The sequence below is a fragment of the Balaenoptera musculus genome, chromosome 13, assembly GCF_009873245.2.
Source record: "Balaenoptera musculus isolate JJ_BM4_2016_0621 chromosome 13, mBalMus1.pri.v3, whole genome shotgun sequence".
Taxonomy (NCBI): domain Eukaryota; kingdom Metazoa; phylum Chordata; class Mammalia; order Artiodactyla; family Balaenopteridae; genus Balaenoptera; species Balaenoptera musculus.
The window spans coordinates 58578237-58603202 of NC_045797.1; the positions used below are offsets into that span (position 1 = coordinate 58578237).

Genomic DNA, 24966 nt, shown 5'->3' on the forward strand with positions numbered 1-24966 from the left:
TTCTCTGGTTGACCTGCTCCATCACAGCAGAGGGACAACCTGCAGGTTGGCATTTGGCCTTAAAAAGTCAAGGGATAACCATAATGAAGGGGAAATTATTTGTTTTGGATATATGCCTCTGTATTAATTTGCCCAGTCCTTCCTGTGGATGGTGTTTTGTGCCTTAGTTTCTCTAGAATCTTTAAAGAAAAAAAAATTTTTTTGGCCACTCTGTGCTGCATGTGGGATTTTAGTTCCGTGACCAGGGATCTAACCCGTGCCCCCTGCAATGGAAGCGCAGAGTCTTACCACTGGACCACTAAGGAGGTCCCTTTAATGAATATTTTTTAAAACATTTAATATTATTTAGCTATAACTTAAATTTAGAGGAAAAACTAACTTAAAATGTATGAAGTGCTGGCTCAGTCACCCCCAAGGAAATACCAAATGAATTTTTTAAGCTATTTTCTTCACTATTTTATAGAGATTAAGTAGTCTTATTTCATGAGCATTTGGTATCTCCATAGAAGTTAGGATCGGAATATAATTGGAGTGCATTCTTCCTCAGTTATATAATATAGAGTTAGGATGTTTAAAGTATTGGCTTCCTGTTATTTAAAAGTTTATGAGTGACTGGGGAATCTAGTTTTAATTTTCACATCATTATTTATTAACCTCAAAATTAACTAAGGCTAAAGACATGAAAAAAAGAGTTTCAAGAATTTACAACCCATTGAGGTAATATTTCCACAAATAAATTCACTGAAACAAAAATTCTTTAAACCAAAAACTGAAAGGGACAATAGCCTTATAAATTATCCAAAGCAGAGCTTCTGAACCCAGCCCATTTCTGGCCACATGGTTTTGTTCTCAGTTCCTCTTTGTTCTTGCCTGTCTGACAAAAAGCATGGCGTATCCTAGATGGAGTGGTAAAGTGTATGTAGTTATTTTTCTACAGCCCTTTCCTTCCCTATCTTCCTCCTTAGTCTGTTTTAGTATGTCCTTCCTATTCCTTTCATTCCTAACCTCTATCAGAATGAAAACAGTTTCTTTACATCAGTTGTTCATGGATACTAATAGTCTGATTAAACCTTAGTATGAATGAATTTTATGTGTTACCTGATATGTTCAACTGTTTATCCTAATACGTAATGAAAGACCCTTTTCTCTGTTAAAGGAATTTTATGTATTAAGAGCATGCAAGAGAGAAAATATACTTTGAAGACATGGGAAACTTAAAAATTATCCATCCATGTTTTCTCTTTTCCGGGTAGATGGTACCAGGGAGCCTGCCCCTGACTGATGAGGCCTGTTGCCAGTATTCTAGGATGTTAGACTTACAGTACAGTTCTACTTGCAGGCCTCCTTCACGACTTCTTGCTCTTCCCACTTTCCTTAAACTCCCTGAGCTACACGCCCCTATTTATTTCCACTCATCTTAACCCAGTTCTTTCTCTGTGTCTCTTCTTCGAGATTTCTATATGTATATTTTGCTTCTACGTTTGGCATTATCTCAATTAGTATTTTCGATGTTTTCTGTACTACAACTCTTACCAGATATGTTCAAAAACATTCTTATGCTTTCCATATACTTCCTCCTCCTGAGATTTCTGAGTAAGTTTTTGCTTCTCTAGACTACATTTTCAATATAAATAAAAGTTATAAATTGAAGCAGACATTCATGTACTTATTACAAATCAGGCACAGTGTTGTTTAACTAGAGAGATAAAGAGTAAGATACAGTCACTGCCCTCAAGGACCATCACCAATAGCGACTGGATTTTAAACTGTTATATGGGAATCCTCTTCTGTTAATGACTTATGCATATTGTTTAGTTATTGTTGGAAGCTAAGTAGAAGTATTCACAATGTGTTGGTTTTCATATTTACTGAGGAAAAAATACAGAAGCATTTGTTTTCTTCCTGTCTTACTGCTCTTTCCACATTTCAAAGAGAATTATTTAAAATGTTTTACCTTATTAAAAATAGGACAGATTTTATCCATAGCATATCCCCAGGTGGGAATGCTCCCAGAGAGGGTGTTTGGAGAGTGTTCGTGAAGAAGTGTCTAGACCTCTGGGATGGGGGCACTCGGGCAGTCACGGGGAAGGAAGAATGTGGGAACAACAGGTGTGCACAGAGCTTCACGTTCCAGCCATGAGGACCACACTGCATCTTCTGACACTTTAAGACTAGTAGTTACGGGAGCCCCATTTCACCTGTTTATTTTCTCTATCATTTATTTTCTTTAGAATTTACAGTGAGTTACCAGAGTAAAAAATAAATCAGTTTCAGTAGTTTTTAGAGATACTAGCAATAGCCGTTTGGGAAGTATAATGGAAACACGGCCCATTTATAAGAGCAACAAAAATATAAAATATATTAAGAGTAGACTTAATAAAATATGTGTTACGACCAATATATTTTTTAAAAACCTTTTTATCATGAAGAAGAACATTGCTAGTGCCTCAGACCTCCCCATGGCACCCCCTACAAGTCAGCTGCCTTGTTTTCCATTTTTACCATGTAAGCATGCACTTCTCAACATTAGCATTCATTTTACCTGATATTTCAACTGTATGCAAGTCGAATCATAAAGTATATATTCATTTGGGTCCCACTTCTGTGCAACATTATATTTGTGTAGTTGTTGGATATAGCCATAGTTTGTTCATTTTCACTGCGGTCTAATTTCCCATTGTGTGAATGTGTCATCATTTTATCCATTCTACCATTGATAGGCATTTGGGTTACTTCCAGTTTTTGTTATTCTGAGCAGTGCAGCTTGTGAATGTTCTTGTATGTCTCCTGTGCGTGCATGTAGTCATGTCCTCTAGAATGTATAACTAAGAGTGTTATTGCTGGGTTCCAAGAGATGTGTATCTCAGCATTAATAGGTATTGTAATTAACCATTGTGGTCACACCAATTTATACTCCCACCATCAGTGTTATGAGCATTTGTTTGCTCTTCTCTTAATAACCCTTATTATTGTCGTTCTTCTGGCGGGTGTGTATGATTATCTTGGTTTTATTCCCTGATTACTAATGAAGTTAATGTTTTCCTCTATTTTTCCAAACTTTCAGAGTGTGAATTTAGTCTCTTTGTAGCAAAATAAAAATAATTTTAAACTTACGTAAAATTAAAATCGGTTGCATTTTAACTAAGTTAATTTATTAAATAGAATCACTTGAAATACCGGGCTAAATTTCTCTTATTTGTGGTTGTTTTTCTCTTCTGTCCACACTTCTAAGGGGAATGTCTCTTGCTCATTAGCATTTCAGTTTTCTCATCCATGTTTGCTCAGCTGGATAAGAAGGCAGAGGAGTAGTACTGAAGCAGCCTGGGATTAGGAGACAGGAGACTCTGCCACACAGGGTGGGGGTCGGGGGGACCCTGGGCCAGCCACCCAGTTGCTGGATCTTAGTTTCCAACTCTGAAAAAAGAGGGTTGGACAGGTGATTTGGAAGTCTGTTTCACCCCAATATGCTAAAAATGTGTGGTTTTTAACTTAAAAAATTTTTGCAGTGCTTAACCTAAATTCTTTATAAAGATACTTCCTAATTTAGATTTTCTGCATACCCTGAGTTTCTGTGCGAAGAAGCAATCTTTATAGCAGAGAGTACTATTTTATATATTCTCATAAGACTAAAAATTCTTATTAGTGTTCTCATGAAATTTTTTTTGCTCTTGTTTTCCTTTGTTTAATATATTTTGTTTTTTTCTAGCACATAGATTTTCCTATACCGTGTCCACTTAGAATGTTTGAAATGCTGGTCGTTCCTGAACAGGAGTACCCTTTAGTTTGTGTTGGTGTCAGTAAAGGGAGAGACTTCAACCAGGTGGTTCGATTTGAAACAGTCAATCCAAATTCTACCTCTTCATGGTTTACAGAATCAGGTTTGTGATTTTTATTGAATTATTAAGTAATAAATTTACTATATCTTTCATTAGGCAAAAGCGGTGCATAGAAATCCAATCTTGAATAACTTATTAAACTGGAAAAAGAGAAGATGACTTGCTTTGAAATAGCTAATTTGTGTGACATTTATTTTATTTTTTAATTAATTTCTATTGGAGTATAGTTGCTTCACAATATTGTGTTAGCTTCTACTGCATAGCAAAATGAATCAGCCATGCATATGCATATATCCCCTCCATTTAGGACAGTACGGGGCATTAAGTAGAGTTCCCTGTGCTGTACAGCAGGGGTCCCTGACCCCTGGGCCATGGACGGGTACTGGTCAGTGGCCTGTTAGGAACCGGGCTGCACAGCAGGAGGTGAGCGGCAGGCAAGCGAGCGAAGGTTCATCTGCTGCTCCGCAGCGCTCACATTACCGCCTGAGCCGTCCTCCACCCCCGCCACCCCCTCCCGCCCCCGCAACCCGTCTGTACGTGGAAAAATTGTCTTCCACAAAACCGGTTCCTGGTGCCAAAAAGGTTGGGGACCGCTGCTATACAGTATGTTCCCATCAGTTGTCTATACATAGTATCAACAGTGTATATATGTCAATCCCAATTTCCCAGTTCCTCCCCCCCCATCCCTTTCCCCTTTGGTATCCATACACTTATTCTCTATGTGTTTGACACATTTAAAACATACTAGTGGTTCCCAAACTTGAGTATGCGTCAGAATCACGTGGCTGGGTCCCACCCCCAGAGTTTTTCATATAGTAGATCTGGATTAGGGCCTGAGAATTTTCATTCTGTAAATTCCCAGGTGATGCTGATGATGTTAATACAGGGACCACACTTGGAGAACCACCATATATCTACAAACCTAGGCTAATAGAAAAGCTGATTTATATAAAAGTGAAAGCTGCATTAAGTATATTTTATTTTCCAGTATATTTTTGTAATTGATACAAGGGTGCTACCCAGTAACTTCAATAAATATTTTTAATGATTTGTAATTAGGATACAAATTATAAGTAAGCAGTAAAATACCTCCAAAGTATTTGAGGGTGCTTGAAAATAATACTTTTATATAATTTATTTCCTTAAATTTTGATCTGCGTTGCCCAGTTGTAGCAGATCCTTCCTTCATAGTTTGTATCTTAGGAAATACCTCAAATTAATGAGCACTTTACAGAAATTTGATCATAGTTTGAAACCTTCAGTTGTGTTGTTGCAGTCCATACACATTGGCAAAACTTGGGTTTCATGGTAAATAAATCTGATTAAACTTTCACACATAAAAAATCATGACCTTAAAGGCCTTTTAATCTTTATTTATTATTATTATTATTATTTTTAGAAATACTGGTTTTTTGGGGGGTTTTTTGGTTTTTTTATTTATTTATTTATTTTTGGCTGTGTTGGGTCTTCGTTTCTGTGCGAGGGCTTTCTCTAATTGCGGCAAGCCGGGGCCACTCTTCATCGCGGTGCGCAGGCCTCTCACTATCGCGGCCTCTCTTGTTGCGGAGCACAGGTTCCAGACGCGCAGGCTCAGTAGTTGTGGCTCACGGGCCCAGTTGCTCCGCGGCATGTGGGATCTTCCCAGACCAGGGCTCGAACCCGTGTCCCCTGCATTGGCAGGCAGATTCTCAACCAACCACTGCGCCACCAGGGAAGCCCCTAATCTTTATTTTTAAAGCACTGCATTTGTTATGAAGCTTCTTTTGCATTTTTCTCTTTAAAAAATGACATTGTACAATGTTTTGCTGTAAAATAGACAGTGGCCATTTTAGAAGGTTATTTTTAAAGATCTTGCAAAGGTCCTTTGTTCAGAGTCTTTGGCAACTTAGGGAAATGTTAAAGAACCAATTTGCCAATAAATATTGATTAGTCAGGAGTTTATTGGAAGCCTGAAAGAGTGTTCACAAAAGGAAAAAAATTGAGACTGAGTTTTTTTGGCATTGAAAAAAAATGATCACAGACATTCACAAAAGTCTAAAGACAATTTCATGGCTTGCTGAATCCCAGGGGACTTGAAACAGCTTTCCTTTGAGGACACATTACTGAAGGAAAACATGGCCAGCCCTTGACAACATTATTGTGGCTTCTCTTTGGTGCCCCTAAGTTCTCTGTTAAATTCTCCCTTTAGACGCCCATCTTCCCTTTGGGACACGGGGTGAGCTCCTGCTTTCTAATCTCTTCCTCCCTATTTAACAAGAAGGGAGTGTTTGTTGATTAATATTTTATTTAGTGAATTTCAGTTGTCTCCCAAGCATTTTAATTTTAAATCCTTTTCTACTAATTGTTGAATGAAGGGCCTCATTTCCTGACAAAAGAATTTTGTCCCTTCCTTCCCAGGAACTTTTGATTATTTCTCTTACCATAATGAAATCCCTTTATTAGAAGTTAAACATGACAAATATAATTCATCTCTGGTTTTGAGATGATGAGACAGAGTAAGAGACAGAAAGTATGTTTAGGGTTTTGTATCAGCTGAAATTATAAGCTAGTGGTTTCCTAAACTCTGCTGCACATTGGAATCCACCTGAGAAGCCTTTAGCACTCTTGATACCTCAAGTCACACACACGCTTGATTAAATAAGAATATCTGGGGCCAGCAGCTGGGTGTCAGCAGATCTCCAAATGATTCCAGTGTTCGGGAACTAATTGTTATAAGCAATTTGTAAACCTCATTTTCCTGGCTTTCTATCTAGTAATGCTAGACTGGCTTCTTGACTAATTTTCACCAAAGATCTGGTTGGCCTGATGTACAGGAGGCCTATTCCATATCCTTCCAACCCTGGTTAGTTACAGAAGTACCAGGTCTAAAATACATGTGAAGGTCTGAAATACAGCCATCCATGGATTTATTAAGATTCTAAATACTGTGGGAAGTAGAAAACAGGCAAGCTAGACTTTGGATCAGACCCACTCTCCAGAAACAAAGGCCTGTAGTTTAGCAGTTTCAGGTTTGATGTTCATACAAAGCTTGGGATATCCTACTTTTTGCTTCCTGGAAAACCATGTCATTTAAACATTTTCAGTTTGTGAAAACTTTCTTAAATCATTATTATAAAAATAGGGCCTCTGTGCATTTTTATGGTGCCTCATACTTCTCAAAATACTTCAGTTTTTTTCTTAACTCATTTGGACCTGAAGTTATTTGTTTGGCTCTCTGATTCATTCATTCAATAAATATTCATTGCATGTGCTAGGCACCACATATAACGACGTACACAGCACAGCCCCTGGCCTTCTAAGCTTAAAATCAGAAATTAATCATTGCCATAATATAGAAGATGAGACTCCTAATTTCACATATGAATAAAATAGTGGCATCACCAATAGTAATGACAATAGCTAACCCTCCATTAAGCACTCACTTAGTTTAGCTCTTGCATCAAATTTTGAATCCAAGCCGCCTGGCTTAACCACTACATATGTATAGTTAAAAATATATATCCGTTTCAAATTCAGTGATGTTCAGAATTCTTCTTTTTTTAATGTCTCTGCTTTAAATATTACTGTTTTTTGTAAGTTTTATCGAGTTTTTTGTGTTGTAGATACCCCACAGACAAGTGTTACTCATGTAACCCAACTGGAGAGAGATACCATTCTTGTATGCTTGGACTGTAAGTTTTTATTTATGAATATCTTATCTTAATGAGTTTTTTTAATCTTAGTTTCTGAGTGACTTTTTTGCTTTCTAGGTTGTATAAAAATAGTAAATCTCCAAGGAAGATTAAAATCTAGCAGAAAATTATCATCAGAACTCACCTTTGATTTCCAGATTGAATCAATAGGTAAGCCAGAGTTTTGTGTTTCTTGTTTGATTGCATTATGAACTGCTTAAAATAATTTGTCTAATAATTATTTGAAATTATAAAAATATATTACTAAGGGCTCATTCTTTTAAATTGTAGGATGTAATGAGTATGAGGTGAATATCTGTCTTTGCTTTTACACATTCTCTAAAATAGTTTAACAACTGTGACATAATCTGTAAATAATGTTATTTTCCCTACAGATTTGGCATTTTCAAAATAAATAATTAAATATCATTATTCATAACCTAGTTATGAATTTCCATTTTCTCCAGACTCCTGAAGAGTTCCCCTATAAGTACTTTAAAATTTAGTACTCAGTATAGTCTATTGTATTTTTGCTGTTGTAGCTCCTAATCAGAGATCCGTAAGTATATGGAATTTCCTTCTTGCCGTTTTTACATTTTGCTTGATGAGTTTTTTCTGAAAACGGATTTCTTACACAATCAGTATTCTAAAATGATTACATTCAGGAAAAATAAGGTGAAATGATCATACACAGTTTTTCTGGTGTCCTTTATCAGTAAAGATACTTGCATGTATATGCATTGGCGGACGGTAGGGCCAAGGGCAGATAGTTCATTTGTCTTATTCTTGGTCCTATTTTTATTCTTTCTCCCAGTTAGAATGCCTCTCTCCCAACAAGCAAACACTGATGATAATAAGAAGTCAGTTTTGAGGGACATCTGCTCAAGATGTTAAAATGGATTCCATACTTAAAAGCACATAGCCAGCTCAATAGAGAAGACAAAGAACAGAAACTCAAACTAGTATGCACTCCTGAGTGGTAAAGAAGACTAGCAGTGTCCCACAGGAGATGGGGAACCAGAGCCAGGCTTGTGGTTTGAGGCGCCTACTAATCAAGACTCTCCCCACATAAGGCCTCGTGGTTTTATAGGGGATTTTTATCCACCGTTAAAAGAAGGAATAGTTCCTGTCCTATACAGACTGCTTCAGATTGTAGACAAAGAAGGAATGCAGAATAAATCAGTGTTTAACAGTATTGGTACTAAAATCAGTTAAATTATACAGAAAACAAAATTACCCAATCTCATGAAAATAGATTTTGGAAAATCTTTATAAAATACTAGCAAGTAGAATTCCATATCATCAAATAGTAGACTTTACCTCAGAAGAGCAAAGATGGTTCAACATCAGAAAATTTATTTATGTAATATAGCACATTAAAGATTAAAAGTGAAAAGTTATGTAACTCTTCAGTAGATGCACAAAAAGCATTCAGTAAAATCTGTCATTCATGATTTTTTTTTAAAAAAACAACTTTTTAGAAATTAGGAGTAGAAGGAAATGTCCTTCATCTAGCAAAGCCTATTAAAAGTATTGTGTTTAATGGTTAAACTAATTCCCACTAAGTTGGAGAATGAGATAAGGATGTTTGCTATCATCACATTTCAACATAGTCTCATTGGACTATGAAAAGGGAACTATGAGGATTAGAAAGAAATAAGTAAGAAGTCCCTTTTTTGCTGATGGTATGAATATCTACTAGAATATACAACTCTAACTGTTAGAACCAATAAGAAAATTCAGAGTTGCTAGATATGAGAAACACAGATGGATAGCTTTCTGATATGCCAGTAAGACATGTAATCAAACATATTTAAGACCATCATCTAGGAAATTCCAAATTATTGTTGAAAAGCATAAAAGAAGATTTAAACAAATGAACTGCACCGCGTCCGTGGATAGAAACACTGAATATGGGAAAGATGTCAGTTCTTCACAAATTAATCTACACATTCAGTGCATTTGCAATAAAAATCCCAGTAAGGTATTTTCTGCCACTTGATAAGCTGATCTTAAAATTCATATGGAAAAGCTAAAGGCCAAGAACAGTAAAATAAATTTTGACGAATACTTGCCCTACTTGATATTGAAACTTACCATAAATCCATAGTGATTAAGACAGTGTGGGATCAACACAGGGAGAAATAGAAGAGTGGAACAGAAGAGAAGGCTCAGAAATAGACCTACGTGTAATTGGAAATTCACATCATATGTCAGTGGGGAAGTGATGTCCTGTTCAACAAATTATGCTAGTACAATTGGTTATCTGCAGGAAACAAAATCAGATTTTTTCCTCACTGAATACACACAAAAATATATATTAAATATGTAAATACAAAAAGCAAAACTAGAATTTTTAGAAGGCACATATGCCTGTATCCCAGTAATTCTATTGCTCGGTGTCTACCCCAGAGAAAATTTTGTATGTGTATTTAAGAAGAGGTACAAGAACGTTTATTGCAGCATTTTTTTAACAAAAAAATTAGAAACATCATTTGGTTCATCATACCAAATGTATAAAAGTTGGAAACATCCAATATAAAGTTTACACTGATAATGTGAACTTACTGTGTTGTAATAGTAAAAACATACATAAGAACAACAAATACCAAGTACGTAACAGCGGTTATCTCAGGGAGGAAGGAAAGGTTAGAATACAACTAGAGTAGGAGTTTATAGGGATGCTGGCTGTATTCATTTTTATTTAAAACAAAAAGCAAAATGTTAGGATTTGAGAGTTAAATAGTGGATACACGTGTTTTTAGGCTATTCTCGTATTTTTCTGTATGTTTGAAATATTTTATCAAAACAAAAATTTCTATAGCAAAAAATATTTTCAGTGAATTTTCTTTTTCTTACCAGAAAGATGAGTCAGGTCTGTATAGTATTTATGCTGTATAGTATATACTGTGTAGTTCTAGGCAGTATGGTAAAGATGCCATTGTAAATATGGAATGACTAACACTAGTTATTAATTGAAATATTGTTGTGCAAGGTAGAAAGAGGGATGAAATAATGCTTATCAGTTGAACTCTTGTACTATTAACAGTAACTGAGCTGTTCTTGCCTGCTAGTTTGCCTACAGGACAGTGTGCTAGCTTTCTGGAAACATGGAATGCAAGGTAGAAGTTTTAGATCTAATGAGGTAAGTAATCTTTTAAAAAATTATGTCCATTAAATGGTCATGAAGCATTATCAAATTCTACATCACACAATATTCTTTAACTTTGGAAAATTCCTGATTGATGCAAGGAATTCTTGATTTGCTAATTTTATTGATATTTTCTGTATTCAATCTAGTGATAAAATTAATGGCGCATACTTTATAGCAACCTCTCTCTGTCCATTCAGTCAAACAGTTTCAGTGCATATTTTATGTGCTTCCAGATAATCACCCTTATATTCAGAACAAGAACTTCCTAAATACTGCTAAAAGTGAGCCAACTCTGATTTTCTTTCAACTTTTCCCAGGCCGTCACCTGGAACAAGAGTGCTGATGCAGGCTCTCTGTCTTGAAGCACCTTTTCTACTTTGTATTTCAGAAATAATGACCAATGTAGACGATAAGTAAAGGGTTCCACATTTCTCTTGCAGCCACCTTGCCTATTTCTGGTATCCTTATCTCCTTAGTCCTTCCTACCTTAATTTAACTCCAGGAATAATTGAACTCCAAGTCATATGACGTATTTAAATCAGTTCATCATTTATGCCAGAAAGTGCTGGGGTTATAAGCATGAACAAGACTTGGTACTTGCCCCCTAGAATATTACAGGCAAGTAAAATCATCCTAAATTCTTTCAACAACCCCAAGCCAGTCTCCGTAGTAACTTTTACTTGAGCATTGGAGGGAAGGGAAAACATTAGGTGCCTCAAGCAAGAAAATAGCTCATTTGTGTTTTAAACTGTCGTTCGTTAAGATCAGAGCATTTCTTCTAACCAGTAAACAGTATAGCAGAATGATCATGAGCGTGGGTTCCTGAGGAGACACCCGGGTTCAGTCTCAACTCTGCTGTTCAGTAACTGTGTGACCTTGACATATCACTTAACTTCTCTTTGCCTGTATTTTTTCCTCTGTGAATTGAGGATAACAGCATAGTACTTATTTCATAGGGTTGCTAAGATTAAACAAGAGGAAGTACGTGATGTGCTTGGCACAATGCCTGGCCTATAGTAAGTATTCAAGAAAGGTGGCTGCCAGTGTGTTTTTTTTTTTTTAAGATTTTTTTTTGTTTTAACGTGGACCACTTTTACAGTCTTTATTGAATTTGTTACAATATTCCTTCCATTTTATGTTTCGGTTTTTTGGCCACAAGGCATGTGAGATCTTAGCTCCCCAACCAGGGATCGAACCCGTACCCCCTGCATTGGAAGGCGAAGTCTTTAACCACTGGGCCGCCAGGGAAGTCCCCTGCCAGTATGTTTCTAAGAGTAATTCCCTCAAGAGGGCTCACCTCTCAGGAAGATTTTTTTTTAAATCACCTGAGGGAATGGAGCCTGGAGATAAGAATAGTCAACAGCTAATAAATACCAGGCAGAGAAAGAAAGGCATCATAGGATACAAGAGAATGGTTTAAAAAAGATAGTTTGCCCAAACAATCACCTGAGGGGCTTTTTCACACTACATAAGCAGCCCTTACTAAATACAACCTCTCCAAAAATGCTATGTCCTTCAAGTAGGCAAATCCCAAAATACTGAACACTTTGAAGATCGTGATGATGAACCATTACTACTGAAGTGAGCGTGTTGTATCCTTCAGGTGTGCTAAGTTACAAAAGAAATCAAGAATCACTGACTGCTGTTTCCAGAATAATTTCAGTTTCAAAATCAAATTGTTTTTTCAGCCTACCGAATTTTGGGGAGAAGCTACTGCCATTAAAATTGGGAATGTTTTGCTTTCAGTAAGCAATAAACAATGCGTTTCTTTTTCTCCTGTAGACTTAGTCTTAACTCCCCAACTGGTAATTGGTCACACTGAGGACTTCTTTAAGGACATATGCCATTAGAAAATATTATTTCAGGAGACTTGGAAAGAAATGGGAAAGAGAATTGTTATCAGCTGAGCATTTCCTTAGCTAGGCATTGTACCCATTAATACTTACAAGAATACTGCAAGATACCACTGCAAAGTAGACATTGTCTATCCCATTTTGCAGAAGGTAAAACCGTTTCCAACAAATTACATACCTCGCGCAATTGTCACAGCTAGTAAGTGGGAGAACTGGGATTTAAACTGGAGTCATGAGTTTGTCCCATCATACCACACTGCAGCCTTTTAAGTGAAATGACCAGACCTAAGTGGCTTACTGCTGCAAGAGTCTTGCTATTAGCATTAAGGTAACTGACAGGAGGTTTCTGATAAATAAAACAGACTAGGTGCTGTGCTTTTAACTTTTTCCGTTGAGGTCTATATGCCAGCAAATGGTTTACTACTCTCATGTTTTATGATTGATTCAAAATTAGCCACATTTTTCCTAGACTAACAAATGGATGCACTTATGTGCTGATTTAACAAGTTAACGGTCATACAAGGATCTATTTCCATCTTAGGAATTATGCTTCTTTTCTATAGAGTTATAAATAAAATGCCCATATAAAATTTTGTGCCTTTCATTTCAGAAATTAAATTGATATTTTAATTGAACAGGTAACACAAGAAATTTCAGATAGCACGAGAATTTTCAGACTGCTTGGATCTGACAGGTATGAAAAGGAGTTGTATTAAATACATAGTTCTAAACATGTTTTATAAATCCAACATGAAACTGGTTTCTTTTTCAAGAGAATTGAAATTTCTACAGTAATATATTCAACATTATATTTTTCATAATATAAGAATTCGCAGGTCAGAAAGTTAGGAAACCTTTGAGAATGTGCCTGGTCTTCCAGGTACCAAGAATATATAGATCTGTCAGTACTACTTTTGCATTAAACGTAATATCTAAAGTATGATTTATAGGACAAGAAAGAGGAGATACCATATGCTAGCAAACAGAAAAGTTTTCAGTTTTAGTACCAATAGGATTTGGAGTTCTATTCTGATTTACTTTCTGATTCTTGAACTACAGATTGTTTTTAGAATTCATGATAAGAATTAAGTTCCCCCAACTTATTCCTAGTACAGATTTTACCCCTCTGACTCTTAGGACAGCACTGGCTTAGAGGTGGGAGGTGGTGGGCAACAAAGGTGTACTTCCCAGAGCTGGAGCTGACTGTTCAATCATAGCGATTTGCACATGGTTTCTGCCCACATATCAGATAAGGAGCATTTATTAGAGGCATACAATGAAGAAGCAGTGGAAGAATTTTCTGCTAACATTAGTTTTCAAGAATAACTTTGTTTTGTTATATGTTTTTTGTTTGTTTTTTGTTATTTTAGGGTCGTGGTTTTGGAAAGTAGGCCAACCGACAACCCCACAGCAAATAGCAATTTATACATCCTCGCAGGTCATGAAAACAGTTACTGAGAAATGCTGTGCTTTGACAGTTAACTCTAGAGAGAAAGAACACTACCACTGCAACATTAACGGATGCTTGAACCTGTACAAAAGCTGCAGTTACCTGGCTTCAGTTACTTGTAATTTATTGTGGCATGAGACAAGATGGGGAAATTTTTTGTTTTAAGTGGTATGGATATATTTAGCATATTGAACCACACAAGTGCTTAATTCACTGTTATGTAATCTTTGTACATATAGGCAGTATTTTTCTGTGAAACTTCATATTGCTGAAGACATACACTAAGAATTTATGTAGATAATGTATTTTATGAGATGTACAAGTTAAGTGTCTTATCTGTACAGATGTAAATGTTGATGAAAATGCAATTGGGATTAATATTTTAAGAATCCTTTAGTATATTCTTGGGTGCGGCTATATTACAAAATGGGATGCTGGCAATGAAACCGTACATTTAACACTATTGTATTTTTATTATATGTAATTTAGTAACATGAAGATAAATCTTGTAACTTTTAAAATTGTAATGGAGGCTGTAATCATTTTATAATCTTGTTTTTAATTTTAATGCAAGTACACTGGTGTGTTTATATTTGCACAAAGTATTGATATGTGATGTGTTAAGTCACAAAAGTAAGCTGTGACCTTGTCAATATGCATTCGGCTCCCCAGCATCTTTCTAAAACGTATTTGGATTGTTTTCTATGTGAAACAAACCAATTAACCCCCTGTTGTAGTAACTGGTCTTTTTATATTTCAGCAGAATCCTGTAAGATTGCTTGTCTGTGCTTAAAAACAATACCTTCGAAAAAATTTTTGAATCACAGAATAGCGGTACCGTGACGTACGTAGCACTGCAGTTGTCTGAATTACAGTATGCACAAAGTATAAGTTAGCATTATCAAAGAGTCCACGCTAAACGTTTCTTATAATCACTTTGAAGAACTATAACATTCCAAAGAGCGAAGTGGTTCAAATTTCTAGTGGGATTTTTACTTTTGTTGGCCTTATTTTATGATCATTTTCATGTTTCTTTTGATTTAGAGTATTAACACTTGGCCAAAATAATTTAGTTACTACCTCATATAAACAATATAATGGTTACTACACATCACAGGAACTTAGTTTTGGTTAAAGTCATTTTTGATTGCTTTTTTCCAGTGGAATATGTATATACCAAGTTTTAGAAAAATGCACACTTTGGCTCTTTTTTGGTATATGTTCTTTATATTTTAATGTGAATATATACACAAAGAACAAACTAAATTGTGATTTATGTTCTTCATTTATTTTAATTGACAATGCTTTTAAATATGTTCCTGATTGTACATAGTGTAAAATAAACATGTTTTTTAACATGCTGTTGTATAGTAGCTTGTCATCTGGCTTAATCTGTATATAGTAAGACTAAGACATATTAAGGAGAAAAAGTTTTTTTAATTATTCTAAAATCCTTAAGTAACCATTCTGATCCTTCAGATCTTGATTTTTTATTTGATCTGTCTCCTCAATTTCATAAAGGGGTAATTTTCCCACATTTGTGAAAAGGGCATCTTTTGTAGAATCTTCAGTTTCCTGATCAGGAAAATTAGTGAAACATTCATAATCTTTTGGTTAGAGCAGGGATCGGCAAACTGCATTCCTCAGCCCAATCCTGCTTAATGCCTATTTTTATATAAATGAATTTTATTGGAACAAATTCGTTTGCATGTTGTCTATAGCTGCTTTTGCAAAAAATACAGTTTTCCCAAAAAAACTATATTACCCACAGAGCCTAAAATATTTACCATCTGACCCTTTATAGAAAGAATTTGCTGACTCCTGGGTTAGAGAAAGGAAGGGAGAATGCAGTTCTGGAGGCAAGGAGGGGAAGATTATATGTGGGAAGAACTGGGTTGGGGATCACGAGGTGACATTTCTACTCTTGTTAATGCTCCTGCCTGTTGTTATGACCTTGGATAATTAACTCCAGAACAGTTTCCTTATCTAAAAATGTGACTTCTAAATCATACAGTTGTTAATAATCATAGCAGTTGTGTACATTTATCACTCTGCCTAAATGCATTCTGACTAATCTTAGCATTAATAACTGAATAATGACTGTTTTAAAAACACATCTTTATCAGTATAACATTATCAGTTTTTTGAAAAACAGACTCATGGAAAAGATTTTCAAGAAATCAATATTCTGTCCTTGGCATTTATTGACAAGGTTGTTGATCCTTTTTCTGGGCCACTGTTTTTTCTAGTTTCCAAGTCCTATAAATTATATAAAGGGTCACATCTCAAAAAAATTTAACTTTCACGTTTAACTGTCAAGCATTTCTAAATATTTCCAGAAGATAACGTATACAACTGGTTGTGTGTTATGTATACAGACCCCTGGAATCAGTCTTTGAGAGAGAGGCCCAGTAACCCATGTTTCTATAAAGTTGTACAGATGATTTTAATGTGCAGCTCTTCATGAGAACCACTGGCCCGACAATGAATTTAAATCAGTGTTTCTGAGTGTGGTCCAAGTATCACTTGCCTCAGAATAATCTTTGATGACACTTAAGAATGCAGTAAGAATGCACCCACTAACTTCTGATTGAGGATCTTTATTCACTGAAAAGGAAGAGAGCCACTGACTGAAATGTTGGAAAAGATCTGTTTCATCTTCATTGAAGTTTAAAGCTGTCTGTCTTGTTAGCTAGTTTCTTAGACATTGGTGTTGAGAAGAATGAGATCAATTGTTTCTGGGCCTTATTGGCAACATTCATCTTGCTAGTATGTCCCCAGTTTCAGTAGAGACCAGGAAATAAAGGATAGGTATCCCTTTTCACCATTACTAGAAGAAGGATAAAAGTGTGCTATACAAAATATAATAATAAGTGCCCAATGCCTGTGTTTGTGCTGTTCCACATGCTTTGCATAGATTCTCCCACTGAAGTCCCAGAACAGCCCAATGAGGTAGGTAGGTATTGTTAACACCATTTTACAGATGAAGAAACGAAGGCACAGAAAGATTAAAAAACTTGCCCAAGAATATAGCTGGGAAGTAGTAGAGCTAGGACTTGAACCTAGGCACTCAGTTCAAAGTGTATACTCTTAACTACTGTGCTAAACTATGTACTACACAGAATATATGCAGTATATTCACTACCCTCTAAAATATACTCTAGCATTTCTCCCCTGAAATTCGACTTATTTTCTCCAGGAGTTGGATTTCAAATTCTGATTTTCACTGTCTCTTTGCAACAAGAGAAATTAACTCTCTGTCTTAATTTTTCACTTTATCAAAAAGGATTTTCCTTATTCAAAGTGCTTTGTATAAGAATAAAAGGATTTGCATATAATTAATTTTACAATTAAAGCTTATGAAATACATCTAGTCAAAACTCATTACAAAGACTTTCTTTTAGTTTGCTCTTATGAGATAATTATTTAACTAACATACATTGATCATTTACAGTGGTTCCAAGCTCTTTACTGGCACTGGGGAAAAGATGGAAAATCATCATTCGCAGTATTCCAAGAGCACACTTGGATGAACAAAGATAGATTTAAAGAACAATGCAAAAGGCTGTGCCTAATTCTGGTTTGGGAAAAGGAAAGCCTTTGTGCAGAACGTTGTATATAAGCCAAGTGGTTGAGAGATGAAGAGGAGTGTATCAAGTGCAGAAAAAAATCAGGGTAGGGAGCTGTGGGCTAGACTAAGGCATATGCAAAAATGCTGCTTTTTCAAGGAATAGTGATGTTCAATGCAGCTGAGCTTAGAGTGTGTGGAGCAGAGTAACAAGGCATGAAGCTAGAAAATAGGGATAGGCCTGATTGTGAAGAGCTTTCTAATGAGAAGAGTAGCTCTAATAGTCAACAGTTATGGAAACTGCAGAGATCAAATACCATGAAGATGAAAATAGCTGTTGGCCAAAAAAAAAAAATAATAAGGGGGAGGGACTTCCCTGGCGGTCCAGTGGGTAAGACTGCGCTTCCAATGCACGGGATGCAGGTTCGATCCCTGGTGGAGGGACTAGGATCCCACATGCTGCGTGGTGCCGTCAAAAAAAAAAAGAAAAAGAAAAAAAAATAGCCATTGGATTTGTACCTAAGGTTATGTGATCTCTTGTATCCTTACTGAGAAAGTTACCTAAATAGCATGATGAGGGCAAAAATGATAGAGAAATAAGTTGATGTTAAGTTTACCTGGGAGTATGTTTGGTCTTGAAGGAGGTAAAGGTTTCTGTTTTTGTTTTTATCTCTGTTTCTTTGTTTCTAAAGATGGGCGGAGATTAGAACATATTTCTAAGCAAATGAAGGAAATGGAGAATTGAAGATAGATGACAAAAAGGGAGAAGCGTTACCTCTGAGGGAAGAGGGCAAGTATCGACATCCTAAATCTGGGCATGATGGAGAGCATTTTACTGATGCTAAACAAAGTGTGTATGTGCTCATTAACAACAGAGATAGTGTTTCCAAGTTCCTCTTGGAAACAAGAAGGGTAGACTTTGGCAAAAATTATCTATTCCATTGTTAATACCTATACCTCCATATAGCATTCATCACATTACTTGTTTGCTTGACTTGATTCCCCACTGGGTGGCAAGCATGTCTCTCACTCTGAATCAGCCCCACATTAACTAGTACGATGCTTGCTGAATTATGAAAATGGCAGCAGTGCACCACAGGTAATACATAAAACTGCTTGTTAGCAAAAAGCCGACAGAAGTCTGCTGGAAAGCTATTTGGACACTAAGGCGGAACCGAAGAGTAATGATTAATAATAGAGGATCTGGCCACCCGAAGGTCTCTGCCCAGGCAGGGAAACGAACTTCCGTAACTTCAACGTTTACATTTGCTTAATTTTAGTGCTCCCGAGGCCTTGGATAGGAACAGGACTTGGTATAATCACAGTGTTGCGGAAAAGTGGTTAAAACGTTTCCCGAGTGCCTCCTTCAGGGCACCTTAAAAGGGTTCTCGGAGGAGAAACTGCTGCTGCGTTCACACTCTGCTGTTAAGGGCTGGCCCAAAGGTGACCCGCCGAGATGCTGAACCGGGGCCGCGGGCTTCCCCTGCGGCGGCCGCCGCGGGAACCGGCTCCGGAAGCCGCCCTGCCCCGCGCGGCCTGAGCGTCCGGTTGCCAGGGAGACGCCGCGGCGGTGGCGCACGGGAGTCGCTGCGCCGGCAGCGCTGCCTGCGCACTGCGCCCCGCGCTGGAGTCGGCCTGAAGAGGCTGCTCGAGACTGTGTCGCCGTCACCCTGTCCGCGCCGTAAGTGCGGCGGCCGGCGGGCGGGGTCCGGCTGTGAGGAGGGTCGGCGCCGGGGGTGATGGAGAGAGAAGTGGAGTCTGGAGGGAGGCTCCCAGAGAAGGGAAAGTTCCCTGAGAGAAGGGGAGCCGGGCAGCCTTGCCGTTCGGCGGCCTCTGGAGGGACAGGCAGGGGTGGGGGGAGGGGCTAGAGGTGACAGTGACTCCCGCTGGCCGCACGACCCACCCGATGCGGGCCCCTGGGGAGCGGAGCGGCTGCGCTGGAGACCCCTGTGTAGCCGAGAAGCTGCACTGTCATTAAATGTAGGGTCAAGACTAGTTTAGAGGCCTGGAAATCAAGTGGCTTATGCCAGACGTCCAGCTGTTATGTGTTCACATGAAATGTGAGGCTTTTAAGCAAAATTAGTTTCTTGGATTATGTAAATTATATGGGCTTTGGTTTTCTGGGGTTGCTTTTAGTTAATCCGATTGTACTATCACTAGGACAAGTTTACAAACACGTGTGTGTACTTTTGAAGTTCTGCGATTCAGTATTATGTTTATAAAACAGATGCAGAGGGGGCTTCCCTGGTGGCGCAGTGGTTGAGAGTCTGCCTGCTAATGCAGGGGACACGGGTTCGAGCCCTGGTCTGGGAAGATCCCACATGCCGTGGAGCGGCTGGGCCCGTGGGCCACAGCTGCTGAGGCTGCGCGTCTGGAGCCTGTGCCCCGCAACGGGAGGGGCCGCGATGGTGAAAGGCCCGCGCACCGCGATGAGGAGTGGCCCCCGCTTGCCGCAACTGGAGAAGGCCCTCGCATGAACCGAAGACCCAGCACAGCCAAAAATAAAAATAAATAAATAAAAATAAAAGTAGCTATAAAATTTAAAAAAAAAAAAAACAGATGCAGAATGGTTTTATAGCCCATCTTCCTGGTCAATTTTATTAAATATAATTGCATGTTTGGTTGCGCTGGAAACAATAATAACAACATAGAAGACTGACTTTTAGCCTGTAGAATCTGTAACTGGTCTGGCCTGGTCTTGAAAAGGTCTCCTTACCACCCCCCTCATTCCTAACGCCACTATTTACACAAGTTTTCTCTAAACTTGTAGATTAGGAAATTAATGTGTTTTTTCACCCCATTTCCTCTCCCTTTCTTAATTTTGTTTTTCTTCTCTCAGTGTATTCTTTAAAGGCTGGCTAGAGCCCTCATGACCTGCTTTTGTGATACAATCGTGGGAAATAATCTGCCTTCAAGTGTTTTCTCGGTTTCTATGTGCATCCTTTTGCAAATCCTCAAGACTAAGGAAGTTAAATAGAAAATTTTCAAAGAATTTAATAATCCACTCAATTATCTATTTTATCTATCTTCCTATATTCACCAATCGGCCCAAGTCTATACCTGCTTTTGCCTTTGTACACAGAAGTTCGTTAACTTAATACTCAAATATTTGGTAAATTCTGAAGTCAGGAGGCCCTGTAGCCGAGAGGTACATAGGTTCAGACTGAAGGTGACTAATGATTAGGAAAAATATTTTGTTTTTTTTTTTCATTTTCATCTATTCCCTGCAAGTAGCTATCTCACTGTTTCATCGTGATTTCCTGACCAGGTACTATTTTAACAATCAAAATGTATTACTGCCTTTGCTTAAAGAAGAAAGATACATATTTAGTGGGAAGGTTAGAGAATAAAACTATGGTAGGATTACAACAGACAGGTTGAGCACCTACTATGTGCCAGACAGTGGGCAAACAAGGCACATCAGGTATAATAAATGTGTAAAAAAGGAGTGGGGGAACTTAACTCAGTATGTGTGGAGAGAAAGAGCTTGCCTTTGGGGATTGGGAAGGGCTAAGCAGAAAAGACACTTGAGTTGAACTGCAAAAGATGAAGAGGATTTCGAGGTCAAACCTTCCAAGCAGCGGTTGGTATACATAGAGACTTAGAGACTTGAAAGTGTTTGGGGAAGAATCTGAGAAGCACTGAAGGAAAGGTCCTTTGGGACCAGGGTGGAAAGGACTGTAAATATCATACTACAGTTTGAACTTTATTCTGTGGCAGTAGAGGCCATAGCCATTTTTGAGGAAGGATGATACCTGATTATACTGATGACTGAGAAAGATGTTTTTGTTTTAGTTGAAATATGCAGAAAAAAAAGTGATTCGAAACTTTAGTCCCACTATCTATAGGTTTTTGTTGTTTTTTTTTTAATTTTTATTTATTTATTTATTTATTTATTTATGTCTGTGTTGGGTCTTCGTTTCTGTGCAAGGGCTTTCTCTAGTTGTGGCAAGTGGGGGCCACTCTTCATCGCAGTGCGTGGGCCTCTCACTATCGCGGCCTCTCTTGCGGAGCACAGGCTCCAGACGCGCAGGCTCAGCAATTGTGGCTCACGGGCCTAGCCCCTCTGCGACATGTGGGATCTTCCCAGACCAGGGCTCGAACCCGTGTCCCCTGCATTGGCAGGCAGATTCTCAACCACTGCGCCACCAGGGAAGCCCTATAGGTTTTTAAAATAGCTCTGTTTTGATATAATAATTTCAAAACTGCAAGCATAGTACAATTAACTCCCATAAATTTACATTCATTAATTGTTTACATTTTGCTCATTTCCTTTCTATCTCTCTCTGGGTGTATAAATATATATATGCATATTAATTTTTCTGTACCGTTTGAGGGTAAGTTGCAGACATCATGTCCCTTTATCCTTAAATAGTTCAGTGTATAATTCCTAAGAACTAGGACACTTACATAACCACAGTAAAGATTACCAAAATCAGGAAATTTGATATCTGATCCACAGTCAATATTTAGGTTTCGCCAGTTATCCCAGTATGATTCTTTATAGTTCTTTTTTTCCCCATTCCAGGATCAAACCCCAGATCCACATTACATTGCATTTTCACATCTCTTCAGTACTGTTCGGTCTGGAACAGTACTTTGACCTTTGTCTTTTATTTGTTAAGAACACAGACAAATTATTTGTAGAGTGGTCCTCGATTTGGCTTTGTCTACTGTTTCCTCATAATTATATTCAGGTTTTGCATTTTTGGCAGAAATATCACAGAGGAGATCCTGTGTCCTTCTCAGTGGCTCATTTGACTCTTCTAGAAATTGCATGTAAATGGAATCACATAATATGTGTTTTTTGTGTGTGTGTGGCTTTTCTCAGATAGCATTATATATATATTTTTTAATGTTTATCACATTATAGCATGTATCAGTACTTTGTTCCTTTCTATTTTATTTTAGTTTTTATTGGAGTATAATTGGTTTACAATGTTGTGTTAGTTTCTTTGTTCCTTTCTATTGCTGAATAGTATTTCATTGCATGGATAGTCATTCATCAGTTGATGGACATTGGTTTGCTTTCAGTTTGGGGCTCTTATGAATAATGATACTATAAATATTTTGGGAATTCCCTAGTGGTTCAGTGTTTAGGACTCAGCACTTTCACTGCTGGGGCCCGGGTTCAATCCCTGGTCGGAGAACTAAGATCCCGCAAGCCACCGGGCCAAAAAATATATATATTGATACATATTTGCAAACATGTCTTTGTGCAGATGTATTTTTTAATTTTTCCTAGATAGATACTGAACAGTAGAATTGCTGTTTACATTTAACTTTTAAGATATTGCCAAATTGTTTTGCAATGGGACTGGGCCATTTTACATTCCCACCATTAATGTAAGAGTTCCAATTTCTACATATCCTTATCAATACTTGATATTGTCAGTTTTGTGGATTTTAGCCATTCTAGTGGGTATGTAGTGGTTTCTTATTGTGGCTTTACTTATTTATTTATTTATTGGCCACGCCACATGGCCTGTGGGAGTTTAGTTCCCCAACCAGGGATCAAACCTGCACCCCATGCAGTGGAAGCGCAGAGTCTTAACCACTGGACGGCCAGGGAAGTCCCATTATTGTAGTTTTAATTTATATTTTCCTTGGCTAATAGCATCCTTTCATGTGCTTATTAGACATTTGTGCATCTTCTTTGCTGAAATGTGTATTCAAATCTTTTGTCCATTTTTAAATTGGATTGTTTGACTTCCTACTGAGTTGTATGAGTGCTTTATATATTCTGGATACAAATCTTTTATCAGATATATGATTTGCTAATATATTTTATTCCGTCTGTGACTTGTCTTCATTCTCTTAATGGAACATTTTTTTTTTTTGAAAAGCAAAAGATTTTAATTTTGATGAATTCTGCTTTATCAATGTTTTCCTTTATGGATCATGCTTTTGTTGTCATATCTTAGATATCTTTGCTTAATGAGATTACAAAGATATTTTCCCATGTTTTTTCCTAGAAGTTGTATAGTTTTAGCTCTCACATTTTGGTCTGTGATCCATTTTGAGTTAATTTTGCTATATTGTGTGAAGTAGCTATCTAAGATTTTTGGTTTTTATTTTTGTTTATTTGATTATCCCAATTGTCCTAACACTGTTTGATGAAAAAAAGTATTCTTTCCTTGTTGAACTGCCTTGGCATCTTTGTCAAAATCAATTGATCATTGATCAAAGGGTTTATTTCTTGACTCTCTGTTTTGTTCCATTGATGTGTATGTCTATCCTTAAGCCAATACCATACTCTCTTGATTTACCATAACTTTATAATAAATTCATTTCGGTGGCTTGTCTTGTTGCGGAGTATGTTCTCTAGGCGCGCAGGCTTCAGTAGCTGTGGCACGCAGGCTCAGTAGTTGTGGCACACGGGCTTAGTTTCTCTGCGGCATGTGGGATCTTCCCGGACCAGGGGTCGAACCCATGTCCCCTGCATTGGCAGGTGGATTCTTAACCACTGCACCACCAAGGACGTCCCTATAATATAATTTGAAGTCAGGTAATGTAAGTCTTCCAAGTTTGTTCTTATCCCAAGTTGTTTTGGCTCTTCTGGGTCCCATGTATTTTCATATAAATCTTAGATTCATCTTGTCGATTTCTACCCAAAAAGAAGCCTATTTTTTATATAGGGATTGAATTTAATCTATAGATGAGTTTATGGAGAACTGACACCTTATTGAGTTTTCCAATCCGTGACCGTGGCATTTCTCTCCTTTTATTTAGATCTAATGCAATTACTCTCAGCGAGGTTTTAATTTTCAGTGGACAGGTCTTGTACTTCACTTGTTAAATTTATCTGTAAATATTTTATTCTTTTGATGTTATTGTGAGTGGAATTGTTTTTTTAATTTTATTTTCAAATTGTTTGTTGCCAGTATAAAAATGTAATTTTTTATTGTATGCTGATATTATATCCTACTACATTGCAAATTGGTTCATTAGTTATAGTAGCTTTTGGTAGATTCAGTAGGATTTTTTATATACAGTAGCATGCCATTTCCAAATAATGGCAGTTTTTCTTTCCATTTCCAATCTATATACTTTTAATTTCTTTTACTTGACTTACTGCACTGGTGAGAACTTTCCAAACAATGTTAAATAGAAGTGGTGAAAGCAGACATCTTTTTCCTCAATCTTAGGGGGAAAAGGTTTAGTTTTTCACCATTAAGCATGATGTTAACTGTAGGTTTTTCACAGATGCCCTGTAGGAAATTCCCTTCTCTTACAGTTTGTTGAGATTTTTATTGTGAATTGTTGTTGGATTTTTGTCATATCTACTGAGATGATCATGTCCTTTGTCTTTTATTCTATTAATATGGTGTTTTACATTATTGATTTTCAGATATTAACCATTCTTACATTCCTGAGATAAATCCCTCATAGTCATGGCATATATCCATGTTATGTGTTTCTACTAATTATTTT

At 37.2% G+C, this 24966-nt stretch overlaps 2 protein-coding genes across 4 annotated transcripts in view; both read left to right on the top strand.

Moving 5' to 3' along the window:
• Positions 1 to 15337, top strand: part of MAP4K3 (mitogen-activated protein kinase kinase kinase kinase 3) — a 198008-nt gene extending 182671 nt beyond the window's left edge. For all 3 annotated transcript variants that reach the window (XM_036872293.1, XM_036872294.1, XM_036872295.1), the window contains 6 exons: positions 3707 to 3878; positions 7439 to 7507; positions 7586 to 7678; positions 10582 to 10652; positions 13153 to 13208; positions 13885 to 15337. In XM_036872293.1, the coding sequence (XP_036728188.1) occupies positions 3707 to 3878; positions 7439 to 7507; positions 7586 to 7678; positions 10582 to 10652; positions 13153 to 13208; positions 13885 to 13972 (549 nt within the window). In that variant the 3' untranslated portion in view covers positions 13973 to 15337. The remainder of the gene's footprint in view (positions 1 to 3706; positions 3879 to 7438; positions 7508 to 7585; positions 7679 to 10581; positions 10653 to 13152; positions 13209 to 13884) is intronic.
• Positions 15338 to 19132: 3795 nt separating this feature from the next.
• CDKL4 (cyclin dependent kinase like 4) overlaps positions 19133 to 24966 on the top strand; it is a 49882-nt gene continuing 44048 nt past the window's right edge. Inside the window, exon 1 of the mRNA XM_036874096.1 lies at positions 19133 to 19213. The gene's annotated coding sequence lies outside the window, so the exon portion shown is untranslated. The remainder of the gene's footprint in view (positions 19214 to 24966) is intronic.